Source organism: Temnothorax nylanderi, unplaced genomic scaffold (genome assembly GCF_030848795.1).
Source record: "Temnothorax nylanderi isolate EJ_2023f unplaced genomic scaffold, tnyl_v1.0 TNYL_tig0559_pilon, whole genome shotgun sequence".
Taxonomy (NCBI): Eukaryota; Metazoa; Arthropoda; class Insecta; order Hymenoptera; family Formicidae; genus Temnothorax; species Temnothorax nylanderi.
This window is the reverse complement of record NW_027249621.1, coordinates 28,024-49,022: the sequence shown is the minus strand read 5'-3', so window position 1 is coordinate 49,022 and position 20,999 is coordinate 28,024. Positions and strand designations below refer to the sequence as shown.

Below are 20,999 nucleotides of genomic sequence, written 5' to 3'. Positions count from 1 at the left end.
CCAAAGTGCCCAGCAGCCAGGATAAATGAGGGGCAGCGAACCTTAAAGCAGGGCCGGTTCGACTGCCCGGAGTGTGACAGAAATTTCACTTCACAACGAGGTCTGTCGCAACACCAAAGGCTGGCGCACCCGGTAACAAGGAACCGATTGAGATCAGAGCAAACAGCTCCGAAGGTAAATGAACAAAGACGGGGCAGAGTTTTTTCTGCCGAAGATATCAGCAAGATGCTCGAACTCGAAGTGGAGCTCATGGACGAGAGGAACATAGCGAGAGCTATGGTTCCGTTTATGCCGGAGAAAACCCTGAAGCAAATAAGGGACAAAAGAAATGAGTCGTGTTACAAAAGATGGAGAGAACAACGCCTCAGTAGTACACTTTCTAATCAAGAGGCTGTCAAGGAAGAGGACCAGCAAGTGGGCGGTGCACCACTAGAGGTCGACAAGGTTTTTGTTGATGCAGAGGAGAACGAGGATGTTTTCCTGGATGCGGAAGAGACACCAGGCGATATTTACAGCTTTGAGGAGTCTACGTCAACCATGAGTTGGAGGCAAGCCAGCATTGCGGCTGTGCTTAAGGAGCTCAAGAGTAGTGAGCCCAAGGAAACGCTGGAAGTACAACGGCATATTATCGAGCTCCTGACGGCAAAGAGTGAAGGTCAAGCAATAACGCAGGTGGAAGTAGACGCAGCTTACGAGCTGGTGGTCAGTTTGTTCCACGCCCCTGCAACTGGGAAGAAAGGTGGTAATTCCCGGAAGCATCGGAGTCGGAGGAAAGGGCTCTCGGGTAGAAGCGAACGCAAAGCCCGAGCCTATGCCCTTACGCAAGAGTTATATAAAAACAACCCCGCTATGCTCGCTAAAATGGTAAGAGAGGGTATGGACATTCAAGCGCAAGATACAGGTGAATCGGTGAGTCCATCAGTGGAGAGCGTCAAGGAGCTCTACGAAGGTAAGCTTCCCCTGTGGGGAAAGCCCGGTCGATGTGATGTTGAACAGGAGAAGCGAGAGGCCACGGTGCCATATAACCCAGCAGAAATTCTACACCCTATCTCCAGTGCGGAGGTTCTGAAGCGTTTCAGGTCTACACGGCTGAGGGTGGCAGCCGGGCCTGATGGACTCCGCAAGGGAGATCTGATGAGAAATGAGGGAGGATACATCCTCCAAGCGATCTTTAACGTAATCATGCTGGCACTGAAACAGCCGAGCGCATGGCGCTGCAATAGAACAACGCTGTTGCTCAAAGAGGGCAAGGATCCCTCAGTAGCGGCTAACTACAGGCCAATTACTATCTCCTCGATACTGAGTAGATTGTATTGGGGTATTATGGACCAACGCCTAAGAAACGTGGTTCACCTAAACGCACGGCAAAAAGGCTTTGTACCAGAAATGGGATGTTATAATAACATCAACTTGCTAAATGAAGTCCTTGCAACAGCCAAAAAGGACAAAGGAATCGTTGTCACTCAGGTGGACATTGCCAAGGCGTTTGATAGCCTTCCGCACCCAGTTATTAAGTATTCTTTACTTAGCCAAGGGTTGTCGGAGGAAGTGGTCGCACTGATAATGGACTCGTATAAAGGGGTCAAAACGACCATGAAATGTCGTAAAGAAATGTTCGACGTAGAGTTGAGAAGAGGTGTCAAACAAGGCGACCCTCTGTCTCCACTCATCTTTAATATCTGTATGGATTTAATCATTGACAAGCTGGAAAGGGTGGAAGGCTTCCAAGTTAAGGAAGGCCTTAGCATATCGTGCTTGGCCTTTGCCGACGATATAATTCTAATAGCAAATGATCGAACAACGGCGAGTCGGCTTATGGATGAGCTCGTTGGCTTCCTCTCAAGTTGGGGAATGGCACTATCGATTGGGAAGTGCGTTGCCTTTGGTATTGTCACCACCAAAGATAGCTGGTATATGGTGGACCCTGAAATATACAGTAATGGCGAGAAGATCGCCTACTGCGGCCCTGCGCAGTCAATGCAATACCTAGGCATACAAATTACTCCATGGGAAGGAGTAGTTATTAAGCGTGCAATCGCACGGCTAAGGGACACGCTCCCAAGAATTAAAAGGCTACCCCTGAAGCCTCACCAAAAAGTCGAACTCTTAGCGCGGTATGTATTGCCGCACTTTCTGTACGCCTTCACCGCGGGCACTATAAGTGCCGCAGTGCTAAGAGATATGGACCAAGCACTGAGGACGGCGGTGAAAGACTATCTGCACCTCCCACAGTTTACGGCAGATGGTCTGCTATACGCATCCAAACGCGATGGCGGCATGGGCTTTCCGAAGCTCGAAATTGTTGTAACGTCCGCAACTCTAAAAGCTGGATTTCGCTTTCTAACTAATAGCGACCCGGCAATACAGGCCCTAGTAGTAGCGTCAGGGCTGGAGAACAGAATAAAGCGCCTTGCGCATGTAGCCAAACTTGGCTGGCCACTACAGTCGACCAAACAGATCGACGGCTACAAGCTCAAAGCCAAAGCAGACGAATGGAAGAGATGGGCGGATTTGCCCTCCCAAGGCAAAGGAGTGCAAGCCTATAGAAACGACAAAATAGGCAATGAGTGGCTATACCGTCCTAACCTGTTGAAACCGTCCAGGTACATTACGGCGCTCAAGCTAAGAGCCAATGTAGCGGCGAATAAGGTGTCGCTCAATAGAGTTGCTAAAACCGGCAACGTCATGTGCCGGAAATGCAAGGCGCATCCGGAGACGCTAGGCCACATACTGGGGCAGTGTACGTATACCAAGTCCGGTAGGATTAAACGACACAACGATATTCGAGACTGCATTGAACGACACGTCTTGGGGCAGCGTGGCATGGCAGTAACGAAGGAGGCAAGACTGCAGGACCCTCATCTGAGGAATCTCCAACCAGACCTGATCATACAGCATCGGGAAAGGGTCTTTGTGGTTGACATCACAGTCTGCCATGAGGATGGTGATCTCCTTGACAGAGGTAGAAGGGACAAGCTCGCTAAATATGCGTCCCTCGTAGCCCCGCTTAAAGCTCAATCAGGGGCGAAAGACTGTATGATCCTCCCGGTAGTTATCGGGACAAGAGGAGCAATGCCCAGAAACACTGTTACCTGTCTACATGAACTGCAAATTAGAGACAGAGGCTCGCTGAGAACGCTAACACTGCAAGCGCTCAGGAGCTCAGTGGAACTTTTCCATATGTTTATGGATTATAATGCGCCGTTGCGCCTTAACAACAGCGAAGCTGCTGATTAAAAACTCTTGGCTAGCTCACTGATGTAATTTTTTTTTATACACTAACGATGGTCTGGGATCTGATCCACCCACGCAGTATTTATTTATTTATTTATTTATTTGGGAGCCTTCTACACTCCCAATTTTAAGCTATGCCGGCACTTTTGCCGTTGACATCAGTGATGCGAGTCGTTCGGATGGGCAATGCCCATGGGCACCGAACGGCGGCAGAGCCGTGCGACCGACCGCCACGGCGTACGGGCGGACGCCTCCACGTGGCTCCCCGCGGTAACGGCAACACTAAGCCGGCCAAGTTTCGCTTCCCCAAGCTGGGGACTCTGCTTTACAATTTTTCCAGCCCGTGCGCAGGAATCCCGCGGCAGATCAGTCAGATGGGTTTCCCTCCTGCGGGAGGACTTGCCAAGAGTGCTAGATAGACCCAGTCAATATAGATAGGATGGAATTAGAACGAAAGTTTCACTGGATCTTGTATCCTTACTGTTTGGGCAACCTGTTGCGAAGATGAGCGATCCAATCGTTAACCTGCAGGATCGCTCAGCCAGGTTCCGTTGTTAGCAGGAACCGCACTGTCCCGAAGCGGTAAGACAAGCCGATGGCGTGATATAAATAGCCAAATGCCTCGTCATCTAATTAGTGACGCGCATGAATGGATTAACGAGATTCCCACTGTCCCTATCTACTGGTGGGAGTAGACATGACTTACGGGAACAACAATTACGGGACAGTGCGGGACACGCTGGCAAAGCGCTACGGCGCCCACGTGCTGAGTGACTATATTGAGATAAGCGGTATTGTGGTAGCGGAATGCGGCGTGTTGCTGTTAGCTACTGGGGCGAACTCCGGGCGGCGGTATGTGATTGGTTGGCACTCGCCTGTGCCCCATCAGCATCATGCCGTCAGCTCGGTGGAATGATACGGGCCATCCTCATGGGCGCGCTCGCATATCTGTCTGGGTTCCCGAAATGGGTTTGTTGGGTTCAGTGGAGTTCCTGGGGGTCTCTTTTGAGACGTGACGCACCCGGAGAGCTAGCTGGCCCGACCCGACAGTGTTGCGAGCGGAGGATTGGCCTAAGGGCGTTCTGCTCTCCTGCTGTGCTGCGTCACGCACGGTGGGAGAGTAGGACGTCAACAACACCTACATGGTGTTTGCGTAAACGGTGGGTGAAAACCCCGATGTGTTTTTCGAAAGCAACACGCCGCGAATACTCTTGGCATCGTAAGTCGTCGGTCTCGGAGGGACGCGCCGCGAGTGAACTTGGTTTCTCGTGGGTGTTGCCCTCGGCGGAAGCAACACGCGGCGTGGGTGCCCGAAAAGCAACACGCCGCTGAGCAGCACGCCGGAATAAGCAACACGCCGCAGAAGACTTTAAGTTTAGTTGCTGAACACCATCCTAAGCAACACGCGGCGTTGATTTTTTGGGGCCGACCCCCTTCTCTTTTAGATAAAGTCATGATCTACAGGGCTGTTAAAGCGCAACACATGCTGTACCGCAGCACTTAGCCTATCACAGTCAAGTCGAACTCTACCTCCAGCGTGGTTCCCACTGGAAGCTACGAACAGGCTTAGCCTACGTAGGCTAACAGAGTTAAGGCGATACGCGGGTTCCCCCGGCTCGCGGGCCTTCGGGCTGCTACCGGCTCTTCCGGAGGGGGTGCGGGGGTCTTGGGGGGTGTGTGAGTGTGTGCGTGTACATGTCTGTGTTCGTCGGGTGATAGAGATGCGGTCGGGTGTCGATGGATATTTCTCGAAGACTAACCAAGCGGGGAGTAGTAGCCCCGCGACCGTAGGACGCGGATATGTTAGTACCTGACCTCTGCGGCGTAATAAATGGTAAATTCTGGCCTAGCGCCAGTAAAGTCCATGTGAAACCGCATGTTTAATGTGGGAGAACCGCTGTCCGTGTCTGGGCGGAGCATATTCGGGAGTTGAAGTCGGCCACCCGGGCGCATGTGTGGAGGATTAGCTGATCACTATTTCCTCATATCCTGCTAGTGGGAAGATACACTGGCAACGTCTAGCCTGAACTTTGAGTGAACGGTGCTCTCGGGGCATACGTGCTCATTTAGTAGGGGTGACGTTAAACCTTTAGTATCAAATTACATAACATTTTTATAGAGTCACGTCTGCATGAATAGGGCGGATCACCCGACAAGCTGCTTCTCAGCTTTCATGCAGTTTAACTAGGGCTTTAAGCCGGCGGGGATAGATGCCCATATGCGTATGGGCTGCCATGATGGCCGAACCGTCGTAACAATTACACAGACTGATATATGAAAAACGCAAAAAAACCCCAAAAGAACCCGGACGAACAAAAGGTTGACGGAAAAGCAAAAACAGAAACGGACAAAGCTAACTCGGATACGGACAAAGGACAGCGACTAAGACGGTGACAGTTGGGGACAAAAGTGATGGTCAAAGGGCTGTTACTAAGACGGTAACGGTGGCGTTGACCAAGCTTAAACAGAAGGGCTCGGAGAAAGGCCCGGAGAAGCCTACCACGCAAGAAGGCTTAAAAAAGTGGGCCACTAAGCAAACCCTGGACGACAAGACGGACGACGACGGTTCGATTGGCGACGATTCGATTCGTCCGTTCGAACGTAGTATAAAGTTGGTTAGGAGCCCACCTAAATCCCGGGCTCCTTCGAGGGACATACAAAGTGAGTCGAGCGGGACAGTGGGTGGGGGTATGCCCCGAGGGACTGACCTGCTGCGGACGAACTCGGACCAGGTCTTGCTGGGTGATTACGAAAGCGAGACCGGTGCGAGTAGCGAATCTGGCGGGGACGATGTGTTTGAGGGTGACGATGCGATGACTCGAGAGGAGTCGGCCGCTAATGCGATGCATAATGTTAGGCTGAAACTAGATGGCATCCTTTCCGACCCGAATGCCAAGTTTACTAAGACTGCGGGGCAGAAAATAGCGGCGTTATTTAGCGAAGCAAGCAAGTTAATTATGCAGCTGGGTTGTGACAACTCATTTTTGAGGGGTCGTCTGGCCGAAAGGGCGGAGACGAACCGCCCACCACCGGTTTCATTCGCGGAGGTTGTGCGGAAGCACACGGAACCTCGTCGTGCAGCTACGCACGCAGGGGCCCTCGCTGCGTCGGAGGCGAAGGGCAGAAACAGACCGCGTGATAGGGACTGCTCAGTCGTTATAGCGAGCAGCGCCGATAAAGGGAGGTCGGTGGATGAGGTCAAGAAGACGCTGCTGGGGGTTATAGATCCGGTGGCGTCAAACATTAGAATTAGAAGCGTAAGGAAAGCTAGGGATGGCAGGGTCATACTGCAGGCGCACTCCAAGATCGATGCGCAGAAAATAATCGCCAACGAGGCGATTAAGGAGAAAGGGCTCACGGCGGCCTTTCCCGTGGCCAGGAGGCCGCGTATGATATTGTATGATGTGCCCAAAGACATGGAAGTCGATGGTGTCAGGCGCGCTATTAGTAGGCAAAATCCCGAACTTTTGGATGGGATAGAGATGAGAACCTACGCGGAGGAGTGCGTGTTCCGTTTTAAAATGGGTAAGGAGAACGAGGACACCGTAAATTGGGTGATCGAGGTGACTCCCGGTATGCGCGATAGATTCAAGAAGGCGTCGAGAATATATGTAGGTTGGAGGAGTTGCAGGCTCGCGGACTTCATGTCGCCGACCAGATGTTTCAGATGCCTGGACTTAGGTCACATTGCGAGGCATTGTAAAGCAACGGAGGAGATATGTTCCCACTGTGGTCTGGGGGGCCATCGGCGGGAAAAATGCCCGAATACAGCTGGGCCGATGGTGTGCGCGGTCTGTAAGAGGCGGGGGCGACCGGCTAATCATGCGGTGAGCGATAGGAGGTGTCCCTCGTACGTGGTAGCTCAGAATAGATGCGCTGACACCATTGACAATGGTTAGGTTAAGCACGCGGGGTGTCTCGGGGATGAATGTGGTGCAGTGTAACTGTCAAAGAGCGTATGCAGTTATGTGTGACTTGGGCGAAATGTTGTGTGAACGTCGAGTGAGTGTGGCACTGCTGCAGGAACCATGTATGAAGGATGGAAGGGTAGTTGGGCTCCCGCTAAGGATGGATGTGATTGCGAATGAGAGCGAATGTGTCAAAGCAGCAGTGGTGGTGAATGATCCCAATCTGGATGTGATGTGTGTAAGAGAGTGTACGGATGAGTATGCTGTGTGCGTGTGGCTGAAGGGAGACTTCGGCGAAATGTATGTGGTGTCCGTGTACTGCCGGTTCGGTGAGGACATCGAGCCGTATCTGGCGTACATGGACAGGGTGCGAATGGCAACCAGAGGAAAGCGCGTGTTGGTGGGTATGGATGCGAACGCCGTCTCTCCCTTATGGTACAGTAAGGGTAGGGGCGGCAGCAGAGAAAATGAAATGCGTGGCAGAATGCTTGAGGAGTGGATTGTTACGAATGGTATGATTGTGTTAAATGAGCCGAGCGAGAGTTACACGTTTAGCGGACCCAATGGGGAAAGCGACATAGATGTGACTCTCGTGAGCGATGTGTCCGGGGGGTGCCAGTTCGAATGGGAGGTCAAGAATGACTGGGGTATCAGCGACCATAATGTGTTGCTGATACGTATGACTTATGGTGAGAATGCTGAGCGAATGGAAGGTGTGCGTAGGTGGGTGTGCAAAGGCGTGGACTGGGAAGGATATATGAGCGATCTGGTGGAGTATGCGTCCGAGGATGGTGTGGATGCGATGGATGACAGGAACGCCGATAATCTGGCGGAGCGCGTCACATCATGGATCCTGAGAGCAAATGATAACAGAATGAAAAGGAGAGTGTGTGGGTCTGCGAGGAAGCTTGTGTTGTGGACGGATGAATTGAAGCGTATGAAGAGGGATGTAAGGAAGTGTAGGCGAGCCTACCAGCGAATGCGAGGGAGAGATAGGAACCGAGTGGAAGGTTGTTTGAATGTGTACAAGCGTACTCTGCGAGAGTACAAAAGAATGATATGGAGAGTGAAAGAGGAGAACTGGAGACAGTTCGTGAGTGAGAAGGGAAATCGGGATCCGTGGGGTGACGTGTACAAAGTGTGTATGGGAAAGTATGGACGAGATAGATTGAGTGCCATAAAGGTGGGCGACAGGACAACGAGTACGTGGAGAGAGAGTGTGAATGTGCTGCTGGATCGCTTCTTCCCAGCCGCGGGAATGGAAGATGTGCGAATGGTAGATAGAGAAACTGTTGAAAGATCGTTTGAATGGGATGAAGTGAATGTAGCAATGAAAGCGATGAAAGTGGGTAAGGCACCTGGGTTGGATGGAATAACCGTGGAGATGTTACGTGCGGTCTGGCGTGCAATTCCGGGATGGTTGAAGAGAGTATATGATGTGTGTCTGAGCACCAATCGCTTTCCTACGGTGTGGAAGAAAGCGAGAGTGGTTGTACTGCTGAAGTCCCCAGAGAAAGTGCGGTCGGACCCCGGGTCGTATAGACCGATCTGCCTGTTGTCTGTGCTTGGGAAATTGTTAGAGCGACTGATGAATGGTAGAATGTGTGAGGCACAGCACGGGTTCGTGAAGGGGCGTTCGACTGAGAGTGCGTGGAATAGCGTGCGTGAGTGCGTGAGTGGGTCCGTGCACAAGTATGTGTTGGGGATTTTTGTGGACTTCCAGGGTGCCTTTGACAACCTGGAATGGCCTTGTGTGCTTGAGAGATTACGTGAGGAAGGATGCGAGGAGATTGGGTTGTGGGAAAGTTATTTTGATGAAGTGACGCGCATGAATGGATTAACGAGATTCCCACTGTCCCTATCTACTATCTAGCGAAACCACTGCCAAGGAAACGGGCTTGGAAAAATTAGCGGGGAAAGAAGACCCTGTTGAGCTTGACTCTAGTCTGGCACCTACTGGTTCGCTTGGGACACCCGTTACGTGTTCGCGAAACCCAAGAATACAATGGTTCTACCTTCCCGATCATATATCGGGTGACCTTATTATCCGGATAATAACTTTACCGATTTACGCATTTCCCGACTGGACTTTCCCTGACTCATTACACTAAATCTCATCTATGACATTTATCAGTCGCTGAGGATGCCCATATCATGTCTGCGTCATTCGTTAATTGACGGCTACGTTAACTATGTCATCTGGCTTACATAATGGAATTCGCGTACCTGATGTTTATCTCATCGTAATTAACGCTAAGGGGAAAGGATAAAGGAATATAAGTACAGTTCTTTGGACATATATGGTGAATGTATATTTCACACACCGAAATGTTCGTACATGAGTCGATTACATCTCGCACACGATTGTCTCAACAGTTCTCGCTGACTTATTGCTACAACTATTAACGGAAACGTGTGAGCCGTCCTTATTCTATGAGAGGAAACCAACGTTGCTACGCTATTTGTAATTGCGAGAAAATAAACCGGTTATCCGACTTTAAATAAACGCACATGGAATCGTTGTTATTTACCTTTGCCTACGGCACTTATCGTTGTTATTTCCACACGCAGAAAACATCTACCTAAACGAATAAATGTAGCCGGATGATCCGACATGTATCAGCGCCACAGCGCAACGTAAAATCAACCAAGTTATCTTAATTCCAAGAATATAGATACATAAACTATCATACTTTTATTTCAACGGATAATTAAAAGAAACGGAGTACTCGAAGAAAACATAATCGATTCGCCATTGCGATTGAATCATACATGTAACCAAATTAAATCTACGGCACGCTTGCCCTTTAATGTGCCCGTCACTACTGGCCCGCCAAAACTCACTACCTCCTAGTCACACGGCGTCGTCGTGTCAGGCGCCTCCGCCTGGATGCTGTCCTGGCCCTCGGTTTGTCCCCTCGGTTGGCTCTCGTCCACCCGTTTGACGAGGACCACCGGCTTCGTTGGCTTGACGATGGACCTGACTGCCGGTTTCGCCCTCGGAGTTGACGGCGCTGGCTCGTTCGCAGCGGGCGGCTGCAAGGTTAGGTCAGCGAATTTCGGTGTCCAACTGCACAGGTCGCGCATTTTCGTGTCCATCTGCACAGGTCGCGCATTTTGGTGTCCAACTGCACAGGCCGTATTTTTCACGGTGTCCAGATGATCCGTGTCCAAATGAACGGTGTCCAAATGCACCGTGTCCAAATGAACGGTTTCCAAATGAACCGTGTCCAAATGAACGGTGTCCAAATGAACGGTGTCCAAATGAACGGTGTCCAAATGAACGGTGTCCAAATGAACGGTGTCCAAATGAACGGTGTCCAAATGAACGGTGTCCAAATGAACGGTGTCCAAATGCACCGTGTCCAAATGAACGGTGTCCAAATGAACGGTGTCCAAATGAACGGTGTCCAAATAAACGGTGTCCAAATGAACTGTGTCCAAATAAACGGTGTCCAATTGATCGTGTCCAAATGACCGTGTCCAAATGAACGGTGTCCAAATGTACCGTGTCCGTGTCGTCAGCATAACAGCCAGCGTGATCGTGGTGATGACAGCATATGTATTGTTACGCCTGTCATGCGTCCACGGCGCTCTCTCTCGCACTCACTCACGCGCGACGCGTATTCCGGCACTCACTCAAAGGAAATCGTCACAGTTTTGGAAAAAAGGACCTCGTTTATTCGCAAGCTCGATACAAAGAAAGCTCGGGCAAACACGTCCGAACGAGACGGAATCCCAAAGCCGAATCTGACAGTCGTAATTAATAAACAGCCGTCGCTAAGGACGATTCGCAACTTCTCTGCTACGGGGCGACTCGCATGAGCGCACGGCACGGACGTACAGCACGGGCGTAATGGCTCCTGCACACAGGACGCGGCAGCGCGGCAATGCGGCAAAGCGGCAAAGCGGCAAGAAAAAGTTGTTTTTCCGACGTTCACACAGCACGCGTTAAAATAGCATTGTACGCATGCGCAAATACGCAAATTGTTATGTTTTCTCAACGGATACACTCTAACCTATTCTGTATATTGTAAGATTGTAATTTTTGTCTGTATATAGTTCGATGGTGGTCGTAAATTTAATTGAACGGTGATTTTAATTGAACAGTGATCTTAATAATAATTTGATCTTAGGGTCGTATAACTGGTTACAAATCTCGCGCAGGTCATTCGTTACAAGAGATTTATCATTCGCGTCAGGATGATAGATGTGCAGTATTCTTTGCGTTCCTATGCCAAGTTGTAAATCTTTAAGGACGATACGCGTCAGCCATTTCATCTCGAGTCCTGTAATCTGTCGGAAAAGTACTCTAAACGTTTTGCTGCATCGTTACGTTTCTCTCAGAGATAGCGTCGAGGATCCGTGCGATCGTGAATCCAGTACCAGTCCGAGGTAATTTTTTATCCAATACGTAGTGTGATCAGTAAAGCACACACACAGGTAAAACTATTTTATAAACTATTATATATATTCTACTTAAAACTGAAGCATGTTTTGTTTAACATTATTTATTATTTTTAGTTACAATGGACGAAGCGTTGCGTAGGCACAGACGTTATATCTGCTTACTTCTTTTAATATATAGCAGAATTCAGAATCAATGTGCTATACAAAAACAGAGAAGATATTGGGTCCATCCAATCCTTCAACGGAAGCAACAGCAAGGAGATTGGTACAACTTAATACAAGAAATGCGATTTCAAAACGATGAGACATTTTTCAGTTATATGAGAATGTCATCAACTATGTTTGACTCTGTGTTGGCAAAAGTAGGACCTAAAATCACGAAAATGGAAACAAACTGGAGACGTCCAATCCCAGCCGCAGCAAGATTGGCAATGACGTTACGGTACAATGATTATATTGTTCAGCTTGGTCAATTCTAAATAATGTATAATAATTTCATAAAAAATTGCAAAAAGCATTAAAAAAACACGTGATATATCTTATTTTACAGTTATTTGGCAACTGGAGATGGATATCAAACAATTGCATTAAGTTACCGAATTGGCAGAAGTACAACGGGACAAATAATAAAAGAGACATGTGACGCTATATGGGATTCTTTCAACGCAGATGTATTATTTACTCCCACACGAAATGGGTGGCAAAAAATATCTGATGAATTTGAAGAAATGTGGAACTTTCCCAATTGCATCGGTGCTTTAGACGGGAAACATATTTCTATAATTGTAAGTTTATTTTAGACTATATACAATTACATACACATACATGCATACAGTTTCAATAGTTGATACTATATATATATATATATATATATATATATATATATATATAGCTTCAATAGTTTTACTTCTCTCTCTGGGTACTCTGGGTACTGTAATACATTTATCTTTGCAGTGCCCGGAAAAAGAAGGAAGCACGTATTACAACTATAAAGGCTTCCATAGTGTCGTTTTAATGGCACTTGTTTCTGCCACTTATAAATTTTTAATCGTCGATATAGGTGCACAAGGCAGACATAGCGATGGAGGAATTTTTAAACATTCAGCTATGGGACAAAGATTTTATAATAATGTAATGGACTTACCTGATCCTTCTTCTATTAGTGCTAGACATACTGTTCCGTACGTCATTGTAAGTGATGAAGCCTTTCAATTAACTTCATTTAATATGCGTCCGTATCCATCAAAAAACTTGACAATACTACAAAGGATTTATAATTATCGACTAAGTAGGGCTCGACGAGTTGTCGAAAACGCCTTCGGTATATTAGCAAGTCGGTGGCGTATTTTTCAAAAGCCTTTAAATAATACCCTTGAAACTGTTGATTCCATAATCAAAGCTACTATTTGTTTGCATAATCTGTTGATGGATACAACACAATATTGTGCAGAAACTTATGCTGACAGACAGTCTGCAAACGGACAAATAATTGCTGGAGAGTGGAGAACAATTATAGATGAACGTATAAATTTCAGAAGTTTGTCCAATTGTGGCAGTAATAATCATGCAAGAAACGCAAGTGACATTCGAAATACTTTTGCAGATTACTTTATAAACGAAGGTCAGGTTCCTTGGCAAGAACTAATGATATAAATTGATTGTGTTTCAAAATTTACTACTATTATTTAACTATAATCACTTTTCAACATATTTCATACCATAGAATATAGAGATTTACTTATCATAGATATGCTCTTCTCCACATACACTACACATTTGCAGATATTGCACTGTAAAGAAGATTATAATATTATGCTGTAAATTTACACCATAACAATTTGATTTAATTTCCAAGTCACAATTGAAGTTTATTTCCAAAGTACAATTGGTCGATTCTGATGCTCTTATGCAATCATGAATGCATCGTATGCCGCAGGTTTAACATTGTCATAAACATAATTAAATATAACATACAAAAAAGTACAAAGAAACTGGATTAATTTTATTATTATCTTATAGTGTGCTTTATAATAATTTGTAATACTATATTCTTATAAAATTATGTATATATTGCGTATATTATGTATATTATATAATAAAGCATGTATTAAAGAGATATAACATTTTTTAAATTTTTATATATCTTGTTCTAATAACAAATTTAAAATTTGTTTCATTACAAGTTTTGAAACCTCTGGAGTCATTCCCCGAAGACATGCCTCTATATATTTGACAAAACTTTCAATCTTATCAGGTTTTGATTGATACTGTTCTTTTGTGGGTCGAGTTTGTTTCAATTCTGTCAAAAGTGCTTCTTCCAGACAAGGGTTCGCAGGTATATTTGACTTCTCTGTAAAAATTAAGACAAAACTTAATGTAATTACAGTGCCTTCATAAAAACATTTCTAACATTTTATACAAACTCATATGTTTTGTAGACTTGGGTAATTGAAGAACCTCGGACTGTGACATGAGTCTTTTATTATCTGTGAAAAGAAGCAGTTAAGAATATGCGTGTAATGTTACAGAATACAACAAAAAAATTACGTACTGTTGCGATTTGATCCTTCCAAAGCCACTTCGTTGATTCTTGATGACTCTACAGGCATATTACCTATAGGTGAAGAAATAAAATGTATGAAATAAAGAACTACAGAGAGGTGAAAGAGAGGGAGGGGAGAGAGAAACGGGTAAATGTAAAAATATTAGAAAATACTACATTTAAAGAAACTGAATTAATGATAAATATATCTGTTTATAACAAAGAGTTTGCTTACATTCACTTGACTGTGGTCTTAGTACGCTTTGTTGCGATAAATTTTTATCTATCATATTTTCGGGATTACTGTTACTTCTGTAACTTGTTTGTAGCGATAAATCTTGTTCTCGTGAGTAGCTAGTATTAGGAGTCGAATCTTGTATTGAAGACATTGATTGTCTATTTGGGTTCACGTTTTCCAGATTACTTTTAGTCCTATAACGTATAACATTTTTAACTTAATTAAAATTTTATATTACCTGGTTGTGTTTAAATTTTATGTTTATGTGTACTTCAATGTTATATGTTATTATTGTATTTTATTGTATGTATATAATGTATTTTATGTTATTATATGTTTTTATATATGTGTGATTATATTATATTAAATACATTTATGCATATATATTGATTACGTATTATTTAAAAAGTTACTACATATATTACTACTTACTTTCTATAATTAATGGTTGGAATAAGAAAACTTAGCGTTTCATATAAATACCAAGTACTGGTTTTCTTTGCTTTGGTTGCACTGCCACTTGCAGTATATGTATTTTGTATACCATACTCTTTGACGAATCGATCTCTCATATTTTTCCATTTCGCTTGACTTATACCAGGATCTGTACCTATATAATACACAGTTTTAATTAAAGCTTATATAATGTACTATAAATATATACATATAAATGTACTTTTAACATTTTACACAATACAATTTCAATTTTTCTCGGAGCAAAAACTATAGTTACAAGATAACGCAATACAATAATATTGACTTTACCTAAACAAGTATCTACTTGAGCCCATAATAATTTAATGTCAGCTGGGCCTCTTTGTTTGTATGGAAGCTTTGAATTCCATAATGGTTCTCTTATGAAAACCTCTGATATAAGTCCTTCTGTCAAATCACCATCGTTGTGACCTATGTTCTTACTGTTATTATTATTCTCTAAGTATTCAGTAGTGTTATTATTATTATTCTCTATAATACCATCTGTTGTACTATTATCATAATCACAGATATGATCTTCTTCGACTATACACTTGCAGGTATTGCACTGTAAATAAGATAGATAATATGCTGTAAATTTAATTTTACTAATATCGCACAAAGACTTGAAATATAATTATTACAAATGTGTTTGTAAATATATGTATAATATACATATGTGTACATATACATACATGAACAGTCATGCATATATACATGCATGGTTGTTCATGTATATATATATATATATATATATATATATATATATATATATATATATACATGTTGGCTGTGTTTCAGCAAAGACAATAACTGTGTAAAATAATTGGTATAGGTATGTTTTTAATTTGGACTGAAGCTGAGAGCATACATCAATAATTAGATTTATGAATTTTATAATAGTTACAGTTTTCTCTGCTGATTATAGCCATTATTTATCCATCTCAGCTTTTTTGTAACGTGCAGGTTTGTGAATGTTTTTTTCAAGTTAACTATGTGCTATTACTAATGTTATGTTAACAATTTTCTAAGTTATTCTAATTATATATCTAATCTAATTATGTAACCTATTATCAGCATAATAGGTTACAAACTTTTTAGATTAGACGTGCAATAACATTAATTTGGAAAAAGTTTATCAACCCAGATAGCCAAGTTGCCCGCAGGTTGCTGTCAATTTGCTTAAAACTGCTCTGCTAAGTTGCCTTCAATATTGAGGAAAGCGGCTTCCGATTTTGCCTATTGGATTGCCGACTTTTATTGCCACCAAAACGGTTGCCAACAGATTGTGGCAACTTTTATGGCAATAAGTATGCTACGAGCTTTCCGCTTGTTTGCGTAAGGTAATCGTTGTCTGCATAATGCTTTTAAGTTGCTCTAAACGAAATTACTGTTGTCCGGTGACAGCAATATGATGACAACTGAAGGGAAACTTATGCCAAACACTATTTCCTTTTTATGCCAAGGAATGCTTGGCTATCTGGGAATCCATATAATCTCTAAATATAAAGGAACTGAGAAGGATATATAATATAATGTACATATATATTATTTGTACGACATATATTAAGTAATGTTTTTTTTACTTACCATCAATAAATAGTCATCTGGTTGGTTATCCATTTTAATAATAAAAATTTCTGTTTAGCTTCGATTAAACTCAGCATAAATTATTCCCGGTATTCACTACCAGTATTGAAAAAATATATAGTATATACATATAATTATGTAATAAACTATAAGATTTTCAATACTGGCAGTAAATATCAAAACATGACCTATAGGCTCCTGCACACAGGACGAGCCATTACCTTCGTCACAGTCCACAGAACGCAATAACGCATTGCCGCGTGACGCCGCGCGACAAAAGTTGAATGCAATCCAACTTTTGTCGCGCGGCGGCACGCGGCAAAAGTTATATATCTATTACTTCCGGAAAAGCAAGACGGTGATTGGTCACCGCGCTGCCGCGTTGCCGCATTGCCGCGTTGCCGCGTCCTGTGTGCAGGAGCCATAACAGTATGTTGTACGTATGCGTTCTGCGATCAGTGCAGATAGTGCGCTCAGCCGAATCGGATCACGCGGGAGTATTAACGGCGATCGGCCGCGAGGCCTCACGCCACTCTGACACGCTTGGCTCTAGAACACCGTGACCGCCGGGGCACGAAGCCCTCGGGGCACGCGCTCCGCCTAACCGAGTAAGTAAAGAAACGATGAAAGTAGTGGTATTTCACCGGCGTAAATGGAGTTTTGTGATAACTTACATTTTGTATATGTTGTGTATCGGGAAAAGAAAGATTCTGGCACATGAGTATTAACTCTTTATTTCCAACCTCGATACTCGCGAACGGGAGAGAGAGAGATCCGCAGCGAGCCAACGGCTATATATATACCTACGCTAGCGCGCGCGTTCCTAGGCTCTCTACTTTCCGTATTGTTTCGGACGGAAACGAAAACAATGGCGCGAACCTACGAAATGTGTAACCTGTATGGGTACCACCTGAGTACCAGTTTTGTCTTTGATTCTTATCTTCTCCTGTCTTGCGAATCTGGTCTATGTGCCGCTCCCAGATCCGACCATCATCTAACGCGATCGTATGGTGTAATTTCCCGGTACGACGAATGACTTTTCCAAAACGCCATTTAACTCTATTCATATATTCTCTACATTATACTCTCTCTCCCAAATGTTCTCCTCAAATGTTCTACATGTCTTAAACGTATTTGTATTTGTACATTTCTTTGGCTTGTCCGGTAAACATAAAGTTAAGTTTGTACGCGTTCTTCCTTTAAAAATTCGATCGCATGGAGCTACGCCTGTAATACAATGGGGGGTTACTCTATATTGCACTAAAAAGTCTTGTACTGCATCTTCTAGCGTTAGTCCCTTATTCCTAGGATCCGTAAACATCTTTCGCAAAGAGTTTTTCACCGTTTGTACGAACCTTTCTGCTAATCCGTTTGTTGACGGATGGTATGGAGCAGTAAATTTCGGTGTAATACCTTTCGACCTTAAAAATTGTAGAAATTCCGTGGAACGGAAATTGTGACCGTTATCCATTACCATTATTTTTGGATAACCAAAATTGGTAAAAATCTCTTTGCATTCGTTAATCGTAGTTTTTGCTGTAATATTCTTAACTATCCGAATAAAAGGCCACTACGAATATGCATCCATAACTACGAAAAAGAAATTATTCATAAATGGTCCCGCATAGTCAACATGTACACGCTCGAAGGGCACTTCTGCTGGCTCCCACTCATGTACTTCGACCTTTGGTGGGTCGTTACGTACTTCATTACATGTATCGCAATTCCTTGCTAATCTCTCAATTACCTTGTCTACGCCAGGCCACCAGAAAGCATTTCTCGCTAATGCCTTTATCCTTACTACGCCAAAATGACTCTTATGTAATTCTAAAAGAAAACGCTGTCGTAACTGACTGGGAATTATGGCTTTCCCATTACAAAGGAGAACGCCTTGTTGAATACTGAAAGCTGCTTGGTTTATATTAAATCGCAATTGTACAGGTATTTCCTTCTTTTCACGTGTGTGTGTGTGTGTGTGTGTGTGTGTGTGTGTGTGTGTGTGTGTGTGTGTGTGTGTAAGGCTTTTAGAATATTACTTAGCTGTACATCATTTGCTGTAGCGCGTGTTAATTCCTCTACCGTAATTGGTAAATTTTGTACTATTTCTATTTCATAGACGTCTATTACATCGCGTTCCGCTGTTGTTGACGTCGGCATTGGTAGTCGCGATAGGCAATCCGCGTTACAATGTAGTTTCGTATTCTTATATTTAATATCAAACGAAAAGCCCTGTAAAAATACAGCGTAATGCTGCATTCGCATCGCTGTGTACGCAGGCAGCGCTTTTGTCGGAGAAAATATCTGTACTAAAGGCCTATGGTCGGTATACAATGTAAACTTATTTCCATAGAGGTATTGGTGGAATTTCTTCACGCCAAAAATTATCGCATATGCCTCTTTGTCAATTTGAGTGTATCGTTTCTGGGTATCTGACAGAGACTGGGACGCGTACTGTAACACTCGCTCTGTACTGTCAGGATAGCGGTGTGATAAGACACCACCTACGCCGTAAGGACTACCATCCGTAGCCAGAATCAATGGAAGTCTCGGATCAAAGTGTGCAAGCACAGTATCGCTTTAAAAATTCTTTTTCGCGGCTTGAAAAGCCTGTTCACAACTACGCAACCATTTAAAACAAGCTCCTTTCTGTAGTAGCTTATGTAACGGTGCTAAAATCACACTGAAATTCTTAATGAAACGACCGTAATAATTTACCATACCAAGGAATGAACGTAATTCCATAACATTTTTCGGTCTTGGCATTTGATCAATAGCTTGTATCTTCTCTGTAGTTTTATGTAATCCGTTCTGATCTATTCTGTATCCGCAATAATCTATACTATCTTGGAAAAATTCGCACTTACTTTCATTGATTCTGATATTGGCTTTTGCGAGGCGCTGCAGTACCAGCTCAAGTCGTTGCATGTGAACTTTATCGTTTGGACCGGTTATTCTAATGTCATCCAGAAAGACTGATACTCCGGGTATATCCCCTAGGATATTTTCCATTTCGCGCTGCCAGATCGCTGGCGCCGAAGCAGCACCGTACATCATTCTTATACTTATTTTTTACGTGAGGAAATCTTCCACCTCTGGAATCCCGGGACTAACCCGGTTTACCCAGAGGCCCCCTCCTTGATGAGAGGGGGAAGACCCCCTTGCTCTCCGGGGAGAGAGGCGAGGGGAGTGCCGGATTCTACGCATCGCAAGGATGCTACATGCGCAGCCTACCGGCTAAAACCTTACGGGTGTCCGAACCTGCGTCTTGTGAGGGGCGCCCGGGAACATTTACTATCTCATCCGGCGCGCTCCTCTGACGCCGAGCCAGTGTGGCTCCCTATCTCCGAGTCTAGATGGCTCATTAGCTCTGTTGAGCTGAGTAATCCGACTGCGGCGGGGTGTGGACACCACCCACCCCGCCGCCCCTACGTTGTTTTGGGAGGTGTGGTCGGTGTCTCGGAGTCCCCGCCGAGGCATCGACCCCCCTTCCTCCGGGCCCCCCTCTCGTAACAGTACAAAATAAATATATTAAATTAAAATAAAATAATAAAATTTTTCTTGTAAAAAAAACTTAGCGCTGCTAGACTTCGATTTAAACATTAAAGTTTAAACATTAGTACTAAATTTTTTATTAAATAAAAAAACAATAAACATAATTTAAGGAAGAATGTGATGAGAGTAAAAAAGCAGCGCCAAGTTTTTTTACAAGAAAAATTTATTTATTTTCAAAATGAATTAATTTCACCTAAATACTAATTTTCATGTACTAGAAATTTTTCTCTGGCAAATTACCTTTTTTTTTAAATAATGTGTAATTAATTTTTAACTAAATGTTATTAATTTTTATGTTAGTAATTTTTTATAACTAATTACTAATTTGCTAATTCATAAAAATTTAATTTGTTGTTATTGTTAACTTCGTGAATAATTAAAAAATAAAAAATGGAAATTTTTTGTCGATCCTTGCTTAACACTATAAAATGCGTGATATCAGTACAAAATTACCTTTTTCAAAAAAGGTAAAAAAGGTGCCAAATGCACGCGCAATGTTGTAAATTCAAAAATCCAACCTAAGTGGTAGTAGCTTTATTTCTCCTTAACAAAATTATTATATCACATAATTGCGTTACATAACTCAACCCAAGTAATATGTATTTCAAAAAAATAGGTAAAATCTTTAAATTGCGCGAATTGCAAAGAGAATATATATATTACTTTGAAAAATAATTATTGTGCAACTACTGTAACGATGCACCCCCAAAGATGCATCGTTCCGGCATAACATCCCGCCGAGACCGCCCGGCCGACCATCCGCCGGGCGAGGAACGGGCACGGTGTGCCCACCGTATTTTAAACCATTCATCGTAGCGTTAGGAAGCCCGCGAACGGACTTGCCGCGGCAACCGCCTCAACGCGCCGAGCGGTGCCGGCCGCAACCGAAGACCGCCGAACGCGATCGCGGCGTCGGGACGCCGTATTTTCCGACCGTTCCGCCGCACCATCCCGGCGCTCGCGATCGCCGTCGCTACCCCCGCCACTGCGTAACGCCGCCGCGCCGGGTATAAAAGACGAGCGTTTTTAACATCGTTACAGTAGTTGCACA

General features: G+C 44.1%; 2 protein-coding genes across 4 annotated transcripts; one reads left to right on the top strand and one right to left on the bottom strand.

The window, feature by feature from the left end:
• Nucleotides 1-11,671: 11,671 nt before the first annotated feature.
• On the top strand, nt 11,672-13,527 carry LOC139783916 (uncharacterized). Its single transcript, XM_071723088.1, has 3 exons — nt 11,672-11,994; nt 12,103-12,337; nt 12,507-13,527. Exons 1-3 carry the CDS (start codon nt 11,672-11,674, stop codon nt 13,203-13,205), a joined length of 1,257 nt encoding a protein of 418 aa, XP_071579189.1. The 3' UTR covers nt 13,206-13,527.
• Nucleotides 13,528-13,533: 6 nt separating this feature from the next.
• LOC139783917 (uncharacterized) lies at nt 13,534-16,650 on the bottom strand. Of its 3 annotated transcripts, none has more exons than XM_071723090.1 (8): nt 16,397-16,650; nt 15,308-15,374; nt 15,098-15,238; nt 14,765-14,942; nt 14,330-14,526; nt 14,104-14,166; nt 13,976-14,038; nt 13,534-13,902 (listed from the first exon to the last, which is right to left on the bottom strand). In XM_071723090.1, the coding sequence occupies exons 1-8, from the start codon at nt 16,427-16,429 to the stop codon at nt 13,688-13,690; spliced, it is 957 nt and encodes a 318-aa protein (XP_071579191.1). In that variant the 5' UTR covers nt 16,430-16,650; the 3' UTR covers nt 13,534-13,687. The 3 variants fall into 3 exon arrangements, with proteins under 3 accessions (XP_071579191.1, XP_071579192.1, XP_071579190.1); XM_071723091.1 differs by having other exon boundaries at nt 15,098-15,214; XM_071723089.1 differs by having other exon boundaries at nt 15,098-15,374.
• Between the last annotated feature and the right edge of the window lie 4,349 nt (nt 16,651-20,999).